Genomic DNA, 16642 nt, shown 5'->3' with positions numbered 1-16642 from the left:
AGGAATATCACCTAAAATATTATAGCAATAAATTAGATAAATCACAATAAAAAAAATGAGTAAACATTTAAATTATAGGTACTGTAGTGTGACAGATAGCCAGTGACTTGACCATTTTCTAATTTTCATCCATCAAGCAGCCTGTCAACTCATGCTAATTACAACTAATTTCACAACCAAACAACAAATTGCAAGGATCATCATCAATGCAAGAAAGTAGGAATTTATTGTATGGGCCTCTGTTTGAGCCTCTCAATCCAACAACTATGGATCCTACTAAATTTATCAAGTTCTAGAAGATTCACGAAAATTGGATTTCTTTTTTTATATTAGTCATGTCAGGATATAGCTTCATCCAAGGATGTCTAATTTTTCAATGGACCTGCTAGAAGTCCACCAACAAGTACATTCAGATTTCAGAACCAATGAGGTGACAATCTAGAGATATATATATATATATATATATATATATATATATATATATATATATATATATATATATATATATATATATATATTTCCAACCCTTCCAAACTTACCTGGCCGCTTAGTGGTTGATCTATAACCTTTGCTACAGCATTCACTTGCAATTAAGAAGTGACCCAAGGTCAAAGGTTTGACATAATATGAGTTAAAAAGCAAGTGTGATGCTAGCTAAAGCATATTTGTAACCAGTATGACAAGAAGTTTAGTATCCTCATTTTATTCTCTCCTTCAAGCAGGTGAGACCTGCACCAGTACTACCTCAAACACATGAAAAAATTGAAGAAAGATCAACTAAAAAACCATTAAAAAAAACACTATTTGTAACAAGAAGGCAATCTTTATGTTCACTTTGACAAAATGCACAGATTTTTCAAGCACATTGACACTAAACACAACATTTTGATCGGTTGGAAAGTAGCTTAATTTATGCACTAAAATCAACTCTGAATAGTGTTTAAAAAAAAAAAAAAAGAGTGTCGTGGCCCAAGACAAAGCTGGGAGCAAGTTGTTCAGTTATCTTGGAATGCAACCTAATCATGCACTGATATAGAAAGCAAAATAATTCAAGCCAAAGATTGTCACATGGAAAACCCGAATTTTCATTATGTTAACACAAAGAGTACTACTAAGCACGAGTCCAAGCATCAATTGGACATATGCTCTAGCTTTTTGTACTTTCACTGTAAACAACAAAATTATACCATAAAATTGAAAAAAAAAAAAAAAAGATGCAGCTAAAGCTACTAGGCTTTCTACAAAACTAAGGCAAGACTGTTAGTTTGTATTTGTTATTAAAAAGAACACACTAACAGACTTTTTAAAGTGCAAAGCCATTTTGCATGTCAAGCAAAGAAAAAACCACCATCACTGCATTACAGCAGTAATGTAGCAACAACAATACCAGGGTAGGTGTGAGGGTGTGCACAGGTGGTGCTTATATTGCTGCAATACAGGATTGTACTGCTTTGACCAAACAGAAGAAACACGTTACACCACTTGTGATGAAAATGGATTTATGAAGTGGCATTCCAACAACAATACCAGATTTTTTTCTTCTTTGTTCCAATGCATAAAATTTTTGTAGCAGGTAAGGAAAAAGTAATGAGATAAAGATTAGTGGACTGCAAAAGAGCCCTAAATTTGAGAACTACTAGAAGCCCTCCATGATCCACAATAAGAACCAACAAATCATCAGTAAGTTTGCAGCAGATAGTCATTTGTAATAATCAAAAAGCAAAGAGGACAAAGCTGCAGAACTGCAAAGCAACTCTCCATTAAAAATTTGATCAGCTTTAGGTGACCAAAAAATATGTTGTGCTAGTCACAATCAATCACCCCTGTTAAGAACAACTAATTGAAAAAAGGAAAAGACAAAAAAATTAACTTCTAGCTTTATATTCAAAATTAAAACCAACACCAATAATTCACACTTCCAGAAACATTGGCATTAGTCAGTTAGAGACTAGAGGTTCAAGTTTAGCACAATAAATTTAAGAGCTACAACTAAAACAAGATATACCAGTAACAACTGGGTCCAACTTAACCCTTTTTTCATAACCTTCTTCTTTCTTGATTTCCACTAGAAACAACCAACTATATCATTTTTTCAATACTGCCTGCAAAGCTGAAGTTGATATGTGTTAACAATTATGAGAAAAAAGGTCAATTGGACCACTATAAAGATTTTACCCAAAACAATGCCATCTAGAATAAAACAATAAATTATTCAAAGGATAAAACAATAAATTATTAAAAACATCCCTCTCTTCCATAAAACATTATTCAAAGGATAAAACATAAAATACCCTAAGTGCCAAAGTAGTGACCTCCCTAACAACCACATTATTCAAAGGATAAAACAATAAAACACTAAACATTTCTCTTCCATAAAACATTATTCATAGGATAAAACATAAAACACCCTAAGTGCCAAAGTAGTGCCCTCCTAACAATCTTGCCTCCTCTTGAAGAAACTTAAGTTGTAAATATGGTTCTTCCATCACAACAAACATCTCTCTCTTCTCTCGTTTCTGAAAAATACGTGCTGCCATGAGGTAGAGTTCGGAACCCTTCTCAATGCCATCTAAGGTGCACACGCGTTCCATGACATTACGAATAGTACTACTTGGCTCCACTGAAAAAGCTGAGTTCCTTAACTCCACAACATCACAGATACGACTAAGCTGTTGTGTCAACTGTAATGCTGTTCCTCCTTTCTTCCCTTTGCTCTGTGCGGATGATGGTAAAACTCGCTTCTTTCCTTTCTTTTGTGTTGGGTTAGGTGGTTGTGTGAGGTTAGGAGTTTCATCTTCATGAATGTCATCATCATCATTTGGAGAAGATGAGTCAGCAGAAGTATCACTTAACCCCTCCTTAGGTGTCTCAAGATCATCAGGTAACACACCTGAAGTGGGGGCCCATGCTAAATCTCCTGTGGCCGCAATGTCCTTAAACATAATGTCTAATAAGTCAACATTCTCCAAACCTTTCTCTCGAAATTTTGCAGCTTCAGGAACCTCCTACACTTTTGAATAATTTCATTAATAACTCAAATAACATGGTTTATCTACTAATACAAAATATGTACAATGAGTTATACAAAACATACCATTAGTTTCCTCTCCCACCACTCATCAGTTGCAGCTATTGTTCCTTTGGCTGCATCCCATCCCAATCCAGTTTCACTTCCCTTCAACTTATTCCAAAGTACCCAATCTTTCTTCAAACTATCCCATTTATGCTTATACTTCTCCCTAGGATATTCCTTTCCAGTTTTCTTTTCAAAAGTTGCTATAATATTTGTCCAACCCTTCTTACTAAAGTGGGTATTAGGTCGATTACCCTTAAATACTTCATCCACACAAGCTTCACAAAAGATAGTTGTTACTCTTGATGGCCATTGAGCTCTAACATTTGAGCTATTTTGTGATGGCTTACCCATCTAAAAAATCATAAGTTTGTTAATATCAATATTCAGCCAAATACAGCAAGTTCTACAACCAAACCCATGAGAAAATTGAATAGTAGGAATAATTTCATAACATTTCTACCACAAAAAACAAAAGCATAATTTAACGAATTTGGAAAGGGGGCCCCTCCCATAGAATGATAGAATAATTCACATATTTTCTTGGTACTTTCTCTCTTTTACAGATATTCTTGGGAAAATAGAAGAATTGAAATTCCTTAGGTAGGCTGATGTCCCAGCTTTGCACCTTTAGTCACAAACCCAGCGTAAAGGTTTTATGTTGTGTTCACAAATTAATCATGCAATTGGTTGGTTGTTTTCACTGCAATATTTGCAATTTCACATATTGTTAGTCCAAAACTAATTAATTGTGATGAATAAAGTAGTGTACGTGCTTTGTCTACTAAGGAAATTGAACCAATCAACATAGGACTTTACATGCAATCCATAGTTGTCATTAGGATGCTACATTTTCTGGGCAGCTTTTGATATCCTTTACTTGGAGTACACTGACATCTGTGCAGGCCTGGTTAAGACCAAGTAGCAACCTTGACTACATTTTCTGGGCACTTTCTCACATTTATTAAACAAAATCTCCCTAAGTTTCCTAGGTAAGTTCTACAACCACAAAGAATCAAACATATTCAATAAAAGAATCAAACAAGATCACGACAACATACATAGAACCAAAAAAAAAAAAAAAAAAAAAACTACAACTGTAAGAATCACATTGTACAGCAGCAAAACCATGGAGGGCTGTCTGTGAAACAGAGAGAGCTCTTATCGGCAGCAACAACAAACAACAAATCTATAATTTCTAATATTTTGAGTTAAAATGGTGTAAACCAACATGCCAAAAGCCCAAATATATATCATAAATTCAAAGATGGGTAATGGAGAATAGTTACCTGGAATTGCGATGAAGAACGGCGATACACGGAGCAGAGCAAAAACAGCAAATCGTGAACCAATCCTTGTGAAACTGATGCGTTGAGGCAGAGGGTTAAGGATTTATATATGGTGAAGGGAGAGGACTGTAGACGCAACGGTAAAGCCAGAGGCTATTTTTGGATTTTCAGCAAAAAATATGAGCGGAATCACGATTTGCAAATCGCGCGGTATCGAAATCGCAATGAAAAATTGCCTTTCCTGAAACGTGAAAATCTGCTGTTTCAAAAACGCAATCCCACCAATTTCGCTCAGCCAAACGTATCGTGATTTCTGCGATTTGCTAAACGGGCGTTTAGCTCTCTCAATACGCCTAAACAAACGGGCTCTTAGTATAAGGAATCTCTATTAATTTTTCTTTGATAAATGAAAGTCCATTAATTGAAGTGATGTAGAGTTTTTTTTTTTTTTTTTTTTAGAAGAAGTGATGTAGAGTATTGACCTATATGAATTGCACTTGGAACCAGTTTAAGCACTAAAAAGACAACTTCATATTAGTTGGGCATGGTATTTCTAGATATAAAAAGCTTATGAAACAAAACAACTTCATTATCCATAAAAGCGAAGAAAAAAAGTTCTCCCTTGCTAATCTTGTTTTCTGATAAATGGGAATGGCAGATTAGCAGGCCTTGTTGTATAGTATTTACCACTATGCAAACACTAGGCAAATAATTATAATACCATGAATCATGGTTTTATTTGATCAATTTACAAAGAGGGTTTCGATAGGGAAGAAAAGGAAGTGGAAATCTACAATCAGCAATAACTTATTTCGTTTTACTTGCAGCTCAGATTCTGTATTAATCTGACACCTTATGTCATATTACATAAATAATTAATATACCTCCAAAATCCCCATCATGGTCTTCTATGAAGATTCAGGGAAAAGAATGGGGGAAAAAATTGTTTTGAGTAAATCATAAATTCCTATAAGCCTCTGGGATCCTTTTCTTCCTCCAGACTAACTCCTCTAGCTAACATGATATAGACTGGAGAGTTATTAAGCAAAGCCCACCAAATGCCTCAATCAGCCAAAAAATGCCGTATATACAGTTAAATGGCTAAAAGTGAAGCAATGGGGTTTGCATAATATACAGTTGGAGCAAAGAGCACAAATCCTATCTTGTCAAACAACAGTTCGGCTGAGTGTTAGACCTCAATTCTATTTCTTGTTCTACTGTTCGGACTTCTCACAAATGCAACCAGGAAAAGGGTTTGCATAGAAACTTTCTTCCTGTCTTGAAGAAATTCCAGCAAGCCTAGGGTATGGTGCTCCAATCCTATCTTCATGTAACATTCTGACCTTAGATGAAAAGCTTTCCCAAGATATCAGCCCCTTGTCCAATTTATCAATCAATGCCACAAATCTTTGTCTGCAATACCAAGTAAGGCACAAAAATTAGTAAGAATGATAACCAATTAGATAGAGTTTACCTTCAACTCATTACAAACAACCATTCACGTGTACTTTTAGTCGCATAACTTATTTAATAAGTGATATAACTTATTTAAATAATTTAATGAGTCAAGTGATTTATAAATCGCCATATAGTTGGTTGGAGAAGATTCCATCAAATTGGTTTAAAAGAAAACTTTATCCTAACTAACTATGCCTTCAAAAATTGAAGTTCAAAAATATTGGCCAGTAAGTTATTCTTACTTGTCAGGATTGATGGTTTTCAGAAATCCTTGAAATCTCCTATGACCTTGGACTGCCTTAGCCATATTTCCATCGTAGGTGTAAACAAAAACATCACTTTCTAGTGCTACAATATAGTCCAAGGCGGCAAGCTGGTTCTGGCGATGCTTAAAAGGTTCTAACTCTTCGTCTGTAGCTAAACTGGAATGGGAAAACACATTGGGAAACTTGTCTTCCAGTGGTCCAATGCCATTTTGACCATAAATCTTCCCAGCAACTATGTAAATTTTTGTATCAGAAGGATAACCAATTGCCTCAAGCAACACAGCAACCTCTCTCGGGGTCATGGGGCATACTCCTTGTAATCGTCTCTCTTTGCCATCAATCTCTTTTTCTTTCCAATGTGTTACACCGTATCTTAGTTGGCGGAGCTCCTCAGCCTCAGCTTCGCTAAGATTGTGATCGCAGCCTGTGAAAGCAAGCATATCCTTTTCATATCTGCAGTTCATATTTACAAGTTAGTGAATTTGGACAAAGTAAGACATGCATCATTAATAGCAATGTCCATAATTTGGACTAAAATCTTGTGTCTCAAGTTTCAACTTGCATGCTTCACTCTATGTTTCACCAACCAAATGTCCACCAATTACATATGACATATTGTACTTAGAAAGTTAGAATATAAAGAGGAAGTGGGACTGAGGTTTTTTCTTTTGTTCCATAATTTGATACCTTAAATGAAGAGCAATGTATCGGTTACTGTCATTCCTAAGTCTGTTGACCAACTTCTTTGCAAGATCTTCAATTTTGGTCGTGAACCTGAGTGCATCATACATTGCATGGCAACGAAGTTTTTGGATCGAACTAGCAACTCCATTATTAGTGAGGCGAGAATCAGTGTGGGTAAATTTGATCACCTTGTGCTTCTTTAATAAGTTAAGTATCTCCCCTCTATAGTATCTGGGCTGCATAAAAAACAAGTACCTGTTTTAAATTCAACACTTCTTACATATATTTTTTTTGGTAAGGGCATAACAATTTTCATAATTGCTGCTACGAATTGTGATTGTGGAAATTTTACTTGGACTCAATATTGACATCTCTTGTATAATTGTATTATGCACCAATCATGACAAGTGGTGTTAGCAGTTTTGACCAATATAATCTACAGACTTATTGTGTTAGAAAATGTCATATTTTCTGTACCTTGGACCAAGAAACGGGGGCCTTGGTGTAGGGCTTCACTTGTGCAAATTGTTGTGGGAGAGTCCTTACAATATTGATATCATCTTTTAGAACTTCTATGAAATTCTCCACATTGAAAATGTCTTTAAAGTCACTGAATCAATCATTTTAGAGAAATTAAGATCATATTTTTCACCAAGTCAATATTTTAACTTATTATTGAAACCTCACCTTGGATCTGTCCAAAAAGAACGATGATCTAAGGAAGGAAGAACCAGAGTGGCATTCATAATCTTTGCCACAGCAACCATGTCGCTTATCTGCATTTCAAAATAATAGAAAACCATAAAATTTCTGAAATATAGAAGAAATTAGGTTAAATTGTATATTTAATTAATCCTCAACATTTGTCTTTTGTTTCAAATTCATCTTTATACTTCAAAATGTGTTTCACTTTAATTTTTATACTTTCAAATTGTAAGTAAAAAAAAAAGATCCTTATTGTCGGATTGAAAATGCTGAAGTAGCAAACAAAATTCATACCACATCATTGTTTCACGCCATCAAAGTGACATTAGTTTCATGCATTCCGTTTGCTACACCAACATTCTAAGAACTTTTTCAAACATTTAAAGTATAAACACAATTTTCATACAAATTTCAAAGGTTGAGTATCAAATATACAAATGTGTACCCCAGTTTTCATTTGATTCAGTCCCCCGTTTGCATGAACAAGAATGTAACCATTTGTAGCTCCAATCCCTGGAAGAGATACAGTACTTGCAAGTTACAAAGATGCATGGCAAATTGTAATCACACAAAGCTAACAAGTAACAAGTCAGAAGTAAATGTTGTTGGACATTACCTCCTTCCTTCGGTGATGGGTTAATGCATTTATGGTATCTGGCACTATCTGGCTGCATCCAAATATCCGGATTCTGACTAGCAGAAATCAAATGAAACTGGGATCAAAATCTAAGGTAACTGCAAACTAGACCTCAATTGTGCTATGAACACCACATCAACAAATTAGTCAGCATGTTATCCCAATAATTGAAGCAATCGAGTGAAACTCCTAGACCTATCAAGTTCATAGACAAACATTGCATCAAGGTCATTAACCGTGTGTTTAAGGTTTTATAATTCACTATTTTAATGCTTTATGAAATTTGTCAAAAGCTTTAAACATTAAAAAGTTTCTCAATTAAAACTTTATATCTTTATAAATCTAGTACTTTACAATATTATACTGTGAAATTTGTCAAAAGCTTAAAACATTAAAAAGTTTCTTAATCAAAACTTTATATCTCAAAAAATCTATTTCTACGATGATGTAAAACAAACACATAAATCTCAGTTTATCAAAAAAATTATGTAATCTCAAAACAGAATTAATCCACAAAATGATGGAATTACTCAAACAAACAGAAAATCTACACAATTTGATCTTAGAAAATGATGTGAACTGAGATAATTAAAAGATAGATTAGTCAATCCAAGGTGACTAGCCTCCTGAACTTAGAAGAAGAAATAAACATTTTCAATTAATTTTCTGCTTACTTCATTTATAATTCATACATACATAAATACTAGTAAAGAGATAAGCTTCATCACAACTAAGTCCTAAAACATAGGATTCAACTCCTATTTAAATTTAAATACAAATTGAAATTAAATCCTAATCCTCATCCTAATCTACTGCATAATTTTATTAGAATTCTATTTAAATTCAAACTTTTTCAACTACTTCAAAGTTATTTGCCATTTGGCATTGGGACACAACATTTAATTTGGAAAAAACTTAGTGGCATCAATTAGAATTTTGGTGAAAGTGGGTTACATCGTTTCTCATGCCATGCTAGCAAACAAAGAAATTGTTTTTCAGTGAAAAGTCAAAATTTCAAGATTCGAGATTATATATTTAAGTTTACCTTCTTGTCAAACATGTTCATGAGTGGTTCATCACCAAAATAAATTACATGTTCTAGAGTTAGCTGAGTAACTTGTTTATCGTATATAATAAAAACACAAATATAACAAGTAAATTATTTTCAACTGGTACAAGAACACCGCAACTAGCTGCAAACTAGCTTATTTTGCAATAATACAATCTTCATTTACTTTTTTTTAGTAGAAACTAAAACATTTTATTAGTTCCATATATATACCATGTCTTGCAGGTGATTCAGTAAATATGATTAAGCTTTCTTCAAAATGGGCTTTCAAAAAAAGCTTTCTTCAAAATGGTAAACCATGTCTTTCCTACATGTTAAAGGCGCTAGCAATTCTGTCGCCCATGCTCTCGACCTCCAAGAGTCTGGCTTGAAGAGATTCTACATGATATTGAGCCTTTAGTGCTCCATGAATTTTTGTAACTGGTTTTGTTTCATGAATGTATACACACACACACACACACACACACACCAAGGGTGTATATTAATTTCTGCTGTGATATATATAGAACTATATGCAACACAATTGAAGTTAAAATAACAAGCTGACCTGGAACCTCTCTGGTGGCAATAACTGAGTAAAACTACCCTCTTCTTGTGCCTCAACCAAAATATTATTAGTGATTTTTGATTCATCTTCAACCGTGGTTCGAAAATCATTTTCCCTCGACCTATGGAATTCATGAAATGAACTTAACATGGCAAACTTTGCAAGCAAGAAAAGAAAAGCTACAATCATCAAGCTCCCATAAAGCCAACGTCCAGGCCACAACAATTCCGGGAAATAATGTCGCACTTTCCTACGAAAAAACACATTGTTTTTCATCATGTCAAATTGATAACCATCTTGTGCTTCTGTGTTTTCAAACACCCTCCTCCTCGTCATGAAGTGAAAGAAGCCGCCCCCGGAATGCACCGGTGTGTGCATGGATTGTTATATATGTATCTATGGTGTTTTCTAAGAGCTTGACAAAGAGAAAGTCATGAAAGAAATAAAGAGAGAAAGAGACATGGGGGTGGGAGATGGTAACGGCTTTTTCTTCTGTGTTTCTTTTTTGTTTGTATTTTTGTTATACACTTTGTCATTTCAATGGTTTTGGAAATGAGGGGAGCGAAATATGAGGCGAAGGAGACTCTGAGTTTGTGAAGAATTGAAAGAGTTTCGACCTTGGTGGACCATTTCCTCATTCAACCAACCAAAAAATAACCCACACACAGCTTGCTTTTTCTATTTTCTATTTTTTTCCCATTATCAAAAATAAGGAATCCTATTCAAATTAGACATGATTAACTTTCAACTTTCTAGCAATCAGAATTGAGACACGAAAAAAATGGGGTAAAAGAGAGATGGGAATGTCTCACTTAATTATGGACATGTGAACTAAGAAAAAAAGATTGCTCACCTAATGAGGAAGGGGTATTTTGGATTGGAAAAGTTGTGTGTTTATTTTATATAATAAAAAAATCACTTTCATTTCCATTTCTTACCTACTAGGAGTTCCCTCTTGATCTCACTCATCACAAAAATCCAAATTATTTAACCATCCCTTCCCAAAGAAGAAAGGAAGCTAACTACCTTAGGGTCCATTTATTTTAATTTAAAATCTCAAACTTATTTTCATCCTCAACTTAAGTACAACTATTTAAAACCTCACATATTCTAGGTAATGATGGGTATGTTTGAATTTCCTCCATCCAAACATAAGGGGTATTTTTACACAACTTATTTTTTAAACAAAATAATCACATGAAGACAAAGCACATCCAAAAATCTTTTAAGTACTGGTTTGAGAGAACTTATTTTCATTAATTATTAAACTTAAAAAATAAGTTGGATTAAAGTACAATCGTAGCTCGAGCTCAAATGCATCACTAATTATCTTATATGAGATTCTCTTGATGCATGTAAGATTATAAGTTCCCATAAAACTAGCAATTATCAGGTATTATGGTACATCATTTTCTCGCATTATCGTACTTTAAAAATTTGAAAAAAGTTTCTTCTAAACCGATTCAGAAGAAACTTCCTTCAACTTATTTATGTGATGGTCAAAAAAATCATACACATGTATTTTTAGTCATATAACTTTTTTTTTCTTGACTTGAAAAAGCTAGAAGTCATATGAGTTTTAAAAAGTACACATAATGAGTTGTATTTTGTTGAGAAGAAAACCTTGTCATACTAATTTTCCCACATCAAATCTTTCTTTGTGCCTTGTTTTCTCTTTTCGGGGTCTCAAAAGCAGGAGCCCACATGGTTAGTCTCCTCGTGCAAAGTCTAAATAGGCCAGACCCATTGTTGATTATGAAGTTACTTTTAAATGGGCCTTGTAATCAAAATATCTCACTAGAGTACTGGGCCCTCAGGTAATGTGGCCCATGAAAAATTCTAGGCCTTCAAACAAAACACATAGTAAGCAATTCCCAGTGTATAAACCCAAACCCATCATATAAATACCCAAATCTAAACGTTTCAGCAAATTAGGGTTTTAGGTTCTTATATATAAAACTTGACCTCTCTCTACGATTTCACTCTCTGAAAAGCTAGCGCCTCCAAAATCGAAGAAAATGGTGAAGGGACGCCAAGGAGAGCGAGTCAGGTCTGATTCTCTGAGATCTCCATTTTTCCGTATTCATTTTCTCTCTTTGAAAATTCGAAACCCATGCCTATAGATTGTGCCCTAATTTTCAAATCTTGTATTTTTTATTTCTCAGGCTCTATGTTAGAGGAACAATCCTCGGCTACAAGAGGTAATTGGGCATCATTTTCTATTGTGCTATGCTGATCAATTTTGTTTCTTTTCTTTTTTGTCTGTTTGGTTGTTGAGAAAATAGAGTAGAAAATGAGAATTTTTGTGATTTTAGCTGTGGTTCTTGTTTTTTGTGTTCCCATATTAGTTAAAAGTGGAGGCTTTTGTTTTTAGCTTTGCAAAATCGGTTTTGTTGTATTTTGGGTTCAGGTTAGGTGGAGTGACTGTCTATTTGATGTACTTGGTTTGATTCATTCAGTTTCTACTATCTATTTGGATGCTGAGAAAATACAGAAAAAGAAAATGTGGGGTTTTTTTGAGTCACGAATAGTGAAACTAGAGGATTTAAGATTGTTTGTTTAGTTTTGATTATTTTGTTACGAATTTTCTCAGCTTGTAAAATTAGGGCCAGAGTTATTTTGTAATGATTTGTATATTGCTTGAATATTTGACTGGGGTGATGGGTCAGGTCCAAGTCAAATCAGTACCCCAACACATCCCTGATCCAGATCGAGGGAGTGAACACCAAGGAGGAGGTTGGGTGGTACGCTGGCAAGCGAATGGCTTATATCTACAAGGCCAAAGTGAAGAAGAACGGAAGTCACTATCGCTGCATTTGGGGTAAGGTGGCTAGGCCGCACGGTAACAGCGGCGTTGTTCGTGCCAAGTTCACGTCCAATCTTCCACCAAAATCCATGGTAATGTGAAGACGTTATTGTTGCTGATATAGAAAAAGTGGTTCTGAATGAAGAGGTTTCTAAGTTATTGTTTCTTTTGGTTATTTTGCAGGGGGCTAGAGTTAGGGTTTTCATGTACCCCAGCAATATTTGAGGTACTTAAAGCCCCTTTCATAACATTAAATCCCCCCTTTTTTGGATTGTTTTGTTTGATTGTAAATACTCTGTTGATAATACTATATTTGGGCTTCATATTGTAATTTTGTTACAAATTTACTTGAGATAGTGGTTTAATATCCAACTTAGTTGTGTGATATGTGATGTTAGCTATTTGGCTTTCTTGTGTTTATTTTTCAATTCTGTGTTTTAAATTAGCATAGGTTGCAGCAAAGACATGGCACCACTGTCATACAAATGTAGATGTAAATTGATTAGCAGATGTTTTCGTGATTGTATATTTGTATACTATATGCTCTAATGGATTTTAGGTTCAATATTGCTATCTTTAGATGATGTTTAGATAGTCTCTCTGGTGTCTTAAGATCTTTTTACCAGTATAATTTCTCCCTATGGCCTTTCTTGTTGGTGTGTTAATGTTGTTGCCATGATTAAATGGTCATAAAGTGTTTTAAGTTATCTTCTCTTAATGATGGACACTTTGGAGTTTGTTGCTGCTCTCCTTATTCTTTTTATACTGTTTAGATTCTACCTATCTGTTGGACTAATGGATAACCATAATGTTGATTCCCTCTTTCTAGCCCAGTGATTGTTAACTGTCGTTGTTTGTCATTACTTGTCTGTTTGGCTTTTGAATAGCCATATGTGAACTAACTGAGGGATAACACTCTTTTTTGGGTCTTTCTATCATTAACTGAATGATGAATGAGGAATATTGATTTTGTTTGTCATATACTGATCTGTGTGGCTTGAGAATATACCTTTTGTGGACAAACTCTTTACGTTCTTGTGATCATCTGTTGTAACTTTGCATGCATTATTAGTAATTAGTTGATTTTGAGAACTTGAATCTTTAACCCTGATCCTTAATTGCATCTTGTTCTCCTTTTGCAGCTCAGGCTGTGTAGATGCTGGATTTAGCTGGTGACAGAAGAATTATGTCTTTTATGAGCTAAATTTATGTCGTGTTTTGGAGCAGAGTCATTTTTGTTTACTTAGGTTGGTGGATGGAACTTTGAATCTTTACTAATGTCATTGAGAAGTTTCTTCCTGTTTGTTTCTTGATACAAGTATTTGGATTATCAACATTTCATAGAAATGGATATTGAGCGAACTTAGTTTATGTAGTTATGTCTTTTTTTCAGTGCAAAATTATTTTTCCTATATGATCATGGTGCGATATTTTACATTCTGACAAAAGAGAAAAGTAAGGTCTTTGAAATTATAAATAGCTTCATTGGGATAGACGGAGTTGGTATTTTCATGTTTGAGATATGTAATAATATTAATAGTCTTCTTGGGGTTTGAGACATAGTTCCAGCAACACTTGTTGTAATTTGTACGTGTGCAGTGGTTGCAAGTTGAGAGTAGCGAGCAGAGAGAGAAGACATGGGGAAAACTGTTCTAAAACTGGTTGAAATGGTATGACTCTGTTTGAAGAGTAGAGAGTGGAGAAAACCATTCTTAAACCAGGTTGAAGTTTAGATGGTTGAACCGATGGTTCTTAGCTTGGTTGTCAAAATCGCGATCTGAATCGTTGGATTGCACAATTTTACTTTCATCTCACCAAAACGTAAAAATGGTAGATGGTAGAATCGCACTAGGGTTGAATGTAGAATTGTAAGGAATTTTACCGATTTTTACAATTCTACCAAACATCGGTTTTTGGCTTTTTTATGGGATAATTTTTGGTTTTAATGAAGCTTTAAAGGTTTTTATTTTTCAATAGTGCGATGGTATAGCTTTTTATTTTAATTTTTTATAAAAGGTGAAAAATTCATTTTCGTCCTTACATTATCACGCGATTTTCACTTTGATCTCTAACTTCTATTTTCACCGCCTTTAGTTTCTGTCTTGAAAAATTTTCGTTTTTGTTCCTATCATTACATCAGAGACGGAAAATGCACATGCGGCAAATGGAGTGCATTGTTGGCACACAAAAAGTTAACGTGGTCATTAAAATAATAATAATAAATGTTAATTGGCATTAAAAAGTGTCATATCAGCATCTAAATTTAAAAAAATAATTTATTAATTTTAGCTAAATAAAAAAAAATTAAAAACAGAATTAAAAATTAAAAATCATATGAATTGAGATCTAAATATGTTTTCAACAAGAACACAAACCAAGATCTAAGAACACAAACCCAGAAATTAAATAAATAAATAAATAAACCAGTAAATCAAAACCCTAGAGAAAACCCAATCATCAACCCAAAATCCATAAATTACATCATCAAACCACAGATCCTCAACGAACCCCAAAGAAAACCCGGATCCTCTATGCTTTTCTCTTTTAGATTTGGACCAATAGACCACCCAATCACTACCCGGAGACAAAATCAGGCCTCAAATTGAGCTCGCACTCCTCGTGGTTAATAAAAAAAACCTCCACGACCGTCCGATCATCATCGATCGAATTGGACAAGAAGCTTTTGGAGAAAATTGGCGGCGGAAGAGGCAAAGGCGGAGGTGGTGCCAGAACGTTGTAAGGGTCCCACACCTTGATGAAGGGGCCCAGACGCGACGTCTCAAGGGAAGACAGTTGCGGAGAAAGTGAAGATGTGGACGCATGGCAAGGGAGCATCTTGGGTTCTTGTTCTAGAACCTTCTTGATGAGATTGTTGTCCAGTGCTTCTTGTATCCTATTGGCTTTGACATTGTGATGTCGCTCGCATTGGTCTTCTTCTTCGTCGTCATCTTCTTCTTCTTGTTCGCTCTCTTTGACTTGTTGCACGGACTAGATGGAGCCCATGGGAAGGGAGATTCAGCAACGAGCTTAGTGAATGAACCGTACAGATCCCACTGGTGTTTTTTATTTTTTATTATTTTATTTTATTTTTAATTTTTGGGTTTGTGTTATTGGATCTGGGTTCGTGTTCTTGTTCAAGACATATTTAAATCTCAATTCATATTATTTTTAGTTTTTAATTTTTTTTATTTAGTTAAAATTAATAAATTAATTTTTTTAATTTAAATACTGACGTGACATTTTTTAATGCTAAATAATATTTATTATTATTATTTTAATGACCACGTCAGCTCTTAGTGTGCAAATAGTGCATTCTGTTTGCCACGTGTGCATTTTCCGTCTTTGATGTAATGACGGACAAAAACAAGACGCTTTTTTTCAGGATAAGGACTAAAAGCAGTGAAAATAAAAGTTAGGAACCAAAGTGAGAATCGTGTGAAAATGTAGGGACGAAAATGAGTTTTTCGCCTTTATAAAATTATGTTAACTTACGCAAATGTTTTCTAGTTTTTAGTTCAATTGTAATAAAAATTAAGGAATGCTTCATCATTTCTAAATGAAGAATTGCTATATGCTTTGCTACAAATTAAGCTATAATGTCGTTAAATTTGTTTGATCAATATATTAATTTGTGTTATAATATATTACTAAAATGTTTTTCTTATATATAATTTTATTAGTATGTTTGTATTTGTATATTAATTGATTGATTTTTTGGAGCACGCTTTGTAACTGTTGCTGAGCAGTATAGCTTGAATAGTTGAGTATGAAGTTCTACCTTGATCTCTTTTGCAGCTCTAGTGACAAATATACAATGTTTATATAGGTGATAAAATGGTTAATGATGATTAGGACAGTGTTCTTAAGAACCTTATAATGAGAATAATTAAATGTTCACTTCACCTTAATATTAATCTTGCTTTTGGATTTCATATTTTAGTTAGCTAGTTTCTATTTGATAACTTATTTTGGATTTTAAACTTGGAACTTAGAACTTAGAACTTGGAAAATATTTCCATATTATTGACAAATATTTTGGTATTTGGTTGCTAATTAAACATTTATTGGACTTTTTAGATACATTGGATCAAAATATAAATATATTTGT

At 34.1% G+C, this 16642-nt stretch overlaps 3 protein-coding genes across 4 annotated transcripts; 1 reads left to right on the top strand and 2 right to left on the bottom strand.

Annotated features, from left to right (window-relative positions):
• Positions 1–2408: 2408 nt before the first annotated feature.
• Positions 2409–3427, bottom strand: LOC142638258 (L10-interacting MYB domain-containing protein-like). Its single transcript, XM_075812277.1, has 2 exons — positions 3095–3427; positions 2409–3005 (listed from the first exon to the last, which is right to left on the bottom strand). The coding sequence occupies exons 1-2, from the start codon at positions 3425–3427 to the stop codon at positions 2409–2411; spliced, it is 930 nt and encodes a 309-aa protein (XP_075668392.1).
• A 1696-nt stretch (positions 3428–5123) lies between these two features.
• On the bottom strand, positions 5124–10342 carry LOC142641413 (O-fucosyltransferase 19-like). The gene is made up of 8 exons (XM_075815849.1): positions 9729–10342; positions 8092–8164; positions 7921–7988; positions 7458–7546; positions 7248–7380; positions 6774–7006; positions 6063–6539; positions 5124–5775 (listed from the first exon to the last, which is right to left on the bottom strand). Exons 1-8 carry the CDS (start codon positions 10104–10106, stop codon positions 5577–5579), a joined length of 1650 nt encoding a protein of 549 aa, XP_075671964.1. The 5' UTR covers positions 10107–10342; the 3' UTR covers positions 5124–5576.
• A 1301-nt stretch (positions 10343–11643) lies between these two features.
• On the top strand, positions 11644–13948 carry LOC142640374 (large ribosomal subunit protein eL33y). 2 transcript variants are annotated; one of them, XM_075814435.1, is made up of 5 exons: positions 11644–11778; positions 11894–11929; positions 12398–12626; positions 12718–12760; positions 13682–13948. In XM_075814435.1, the coding sequence occupies exons 1-4, from the start codon at positions 11747–11749 to the stop codon at positions 12757–12759; spliced, it is 339 nt and encodes a 112-aa protein (XP_075670550.1). In that variant the 5' UTR covers positions 11644–11746; the 3' UTR covers position 12760; positions 13682–13948. The 2 variants fall into 2 exon arrangements, with proteins under 2 accessions (XP_075670550.1, XP_075670549.1); XM_075814434.1 differs by having other exon boundaries at positions 13677–13948.
• Positions 13949–16642: the final 2694 nt, after the last annotated feature.

The sequence above is a fragment of the Castanea sativa genome, chromosome 6 (genome assembly GCF_040712315.1).
Source record: "Castanea sativa cultivar Marrone di Chiusa Pesio chromosome 6, ASM4071231v1".
Lineage (NCBI taxonomy): Eukaryota > Viridiplantae > Streptophyta > Magnoliopsida > Fagales > Fagaceae > Castanea > Castanea sativa.
Note: the sequence above shows the minus strand (reverse complement) of the source record. Positions and strands in the feature narration are given on the sequence as shown.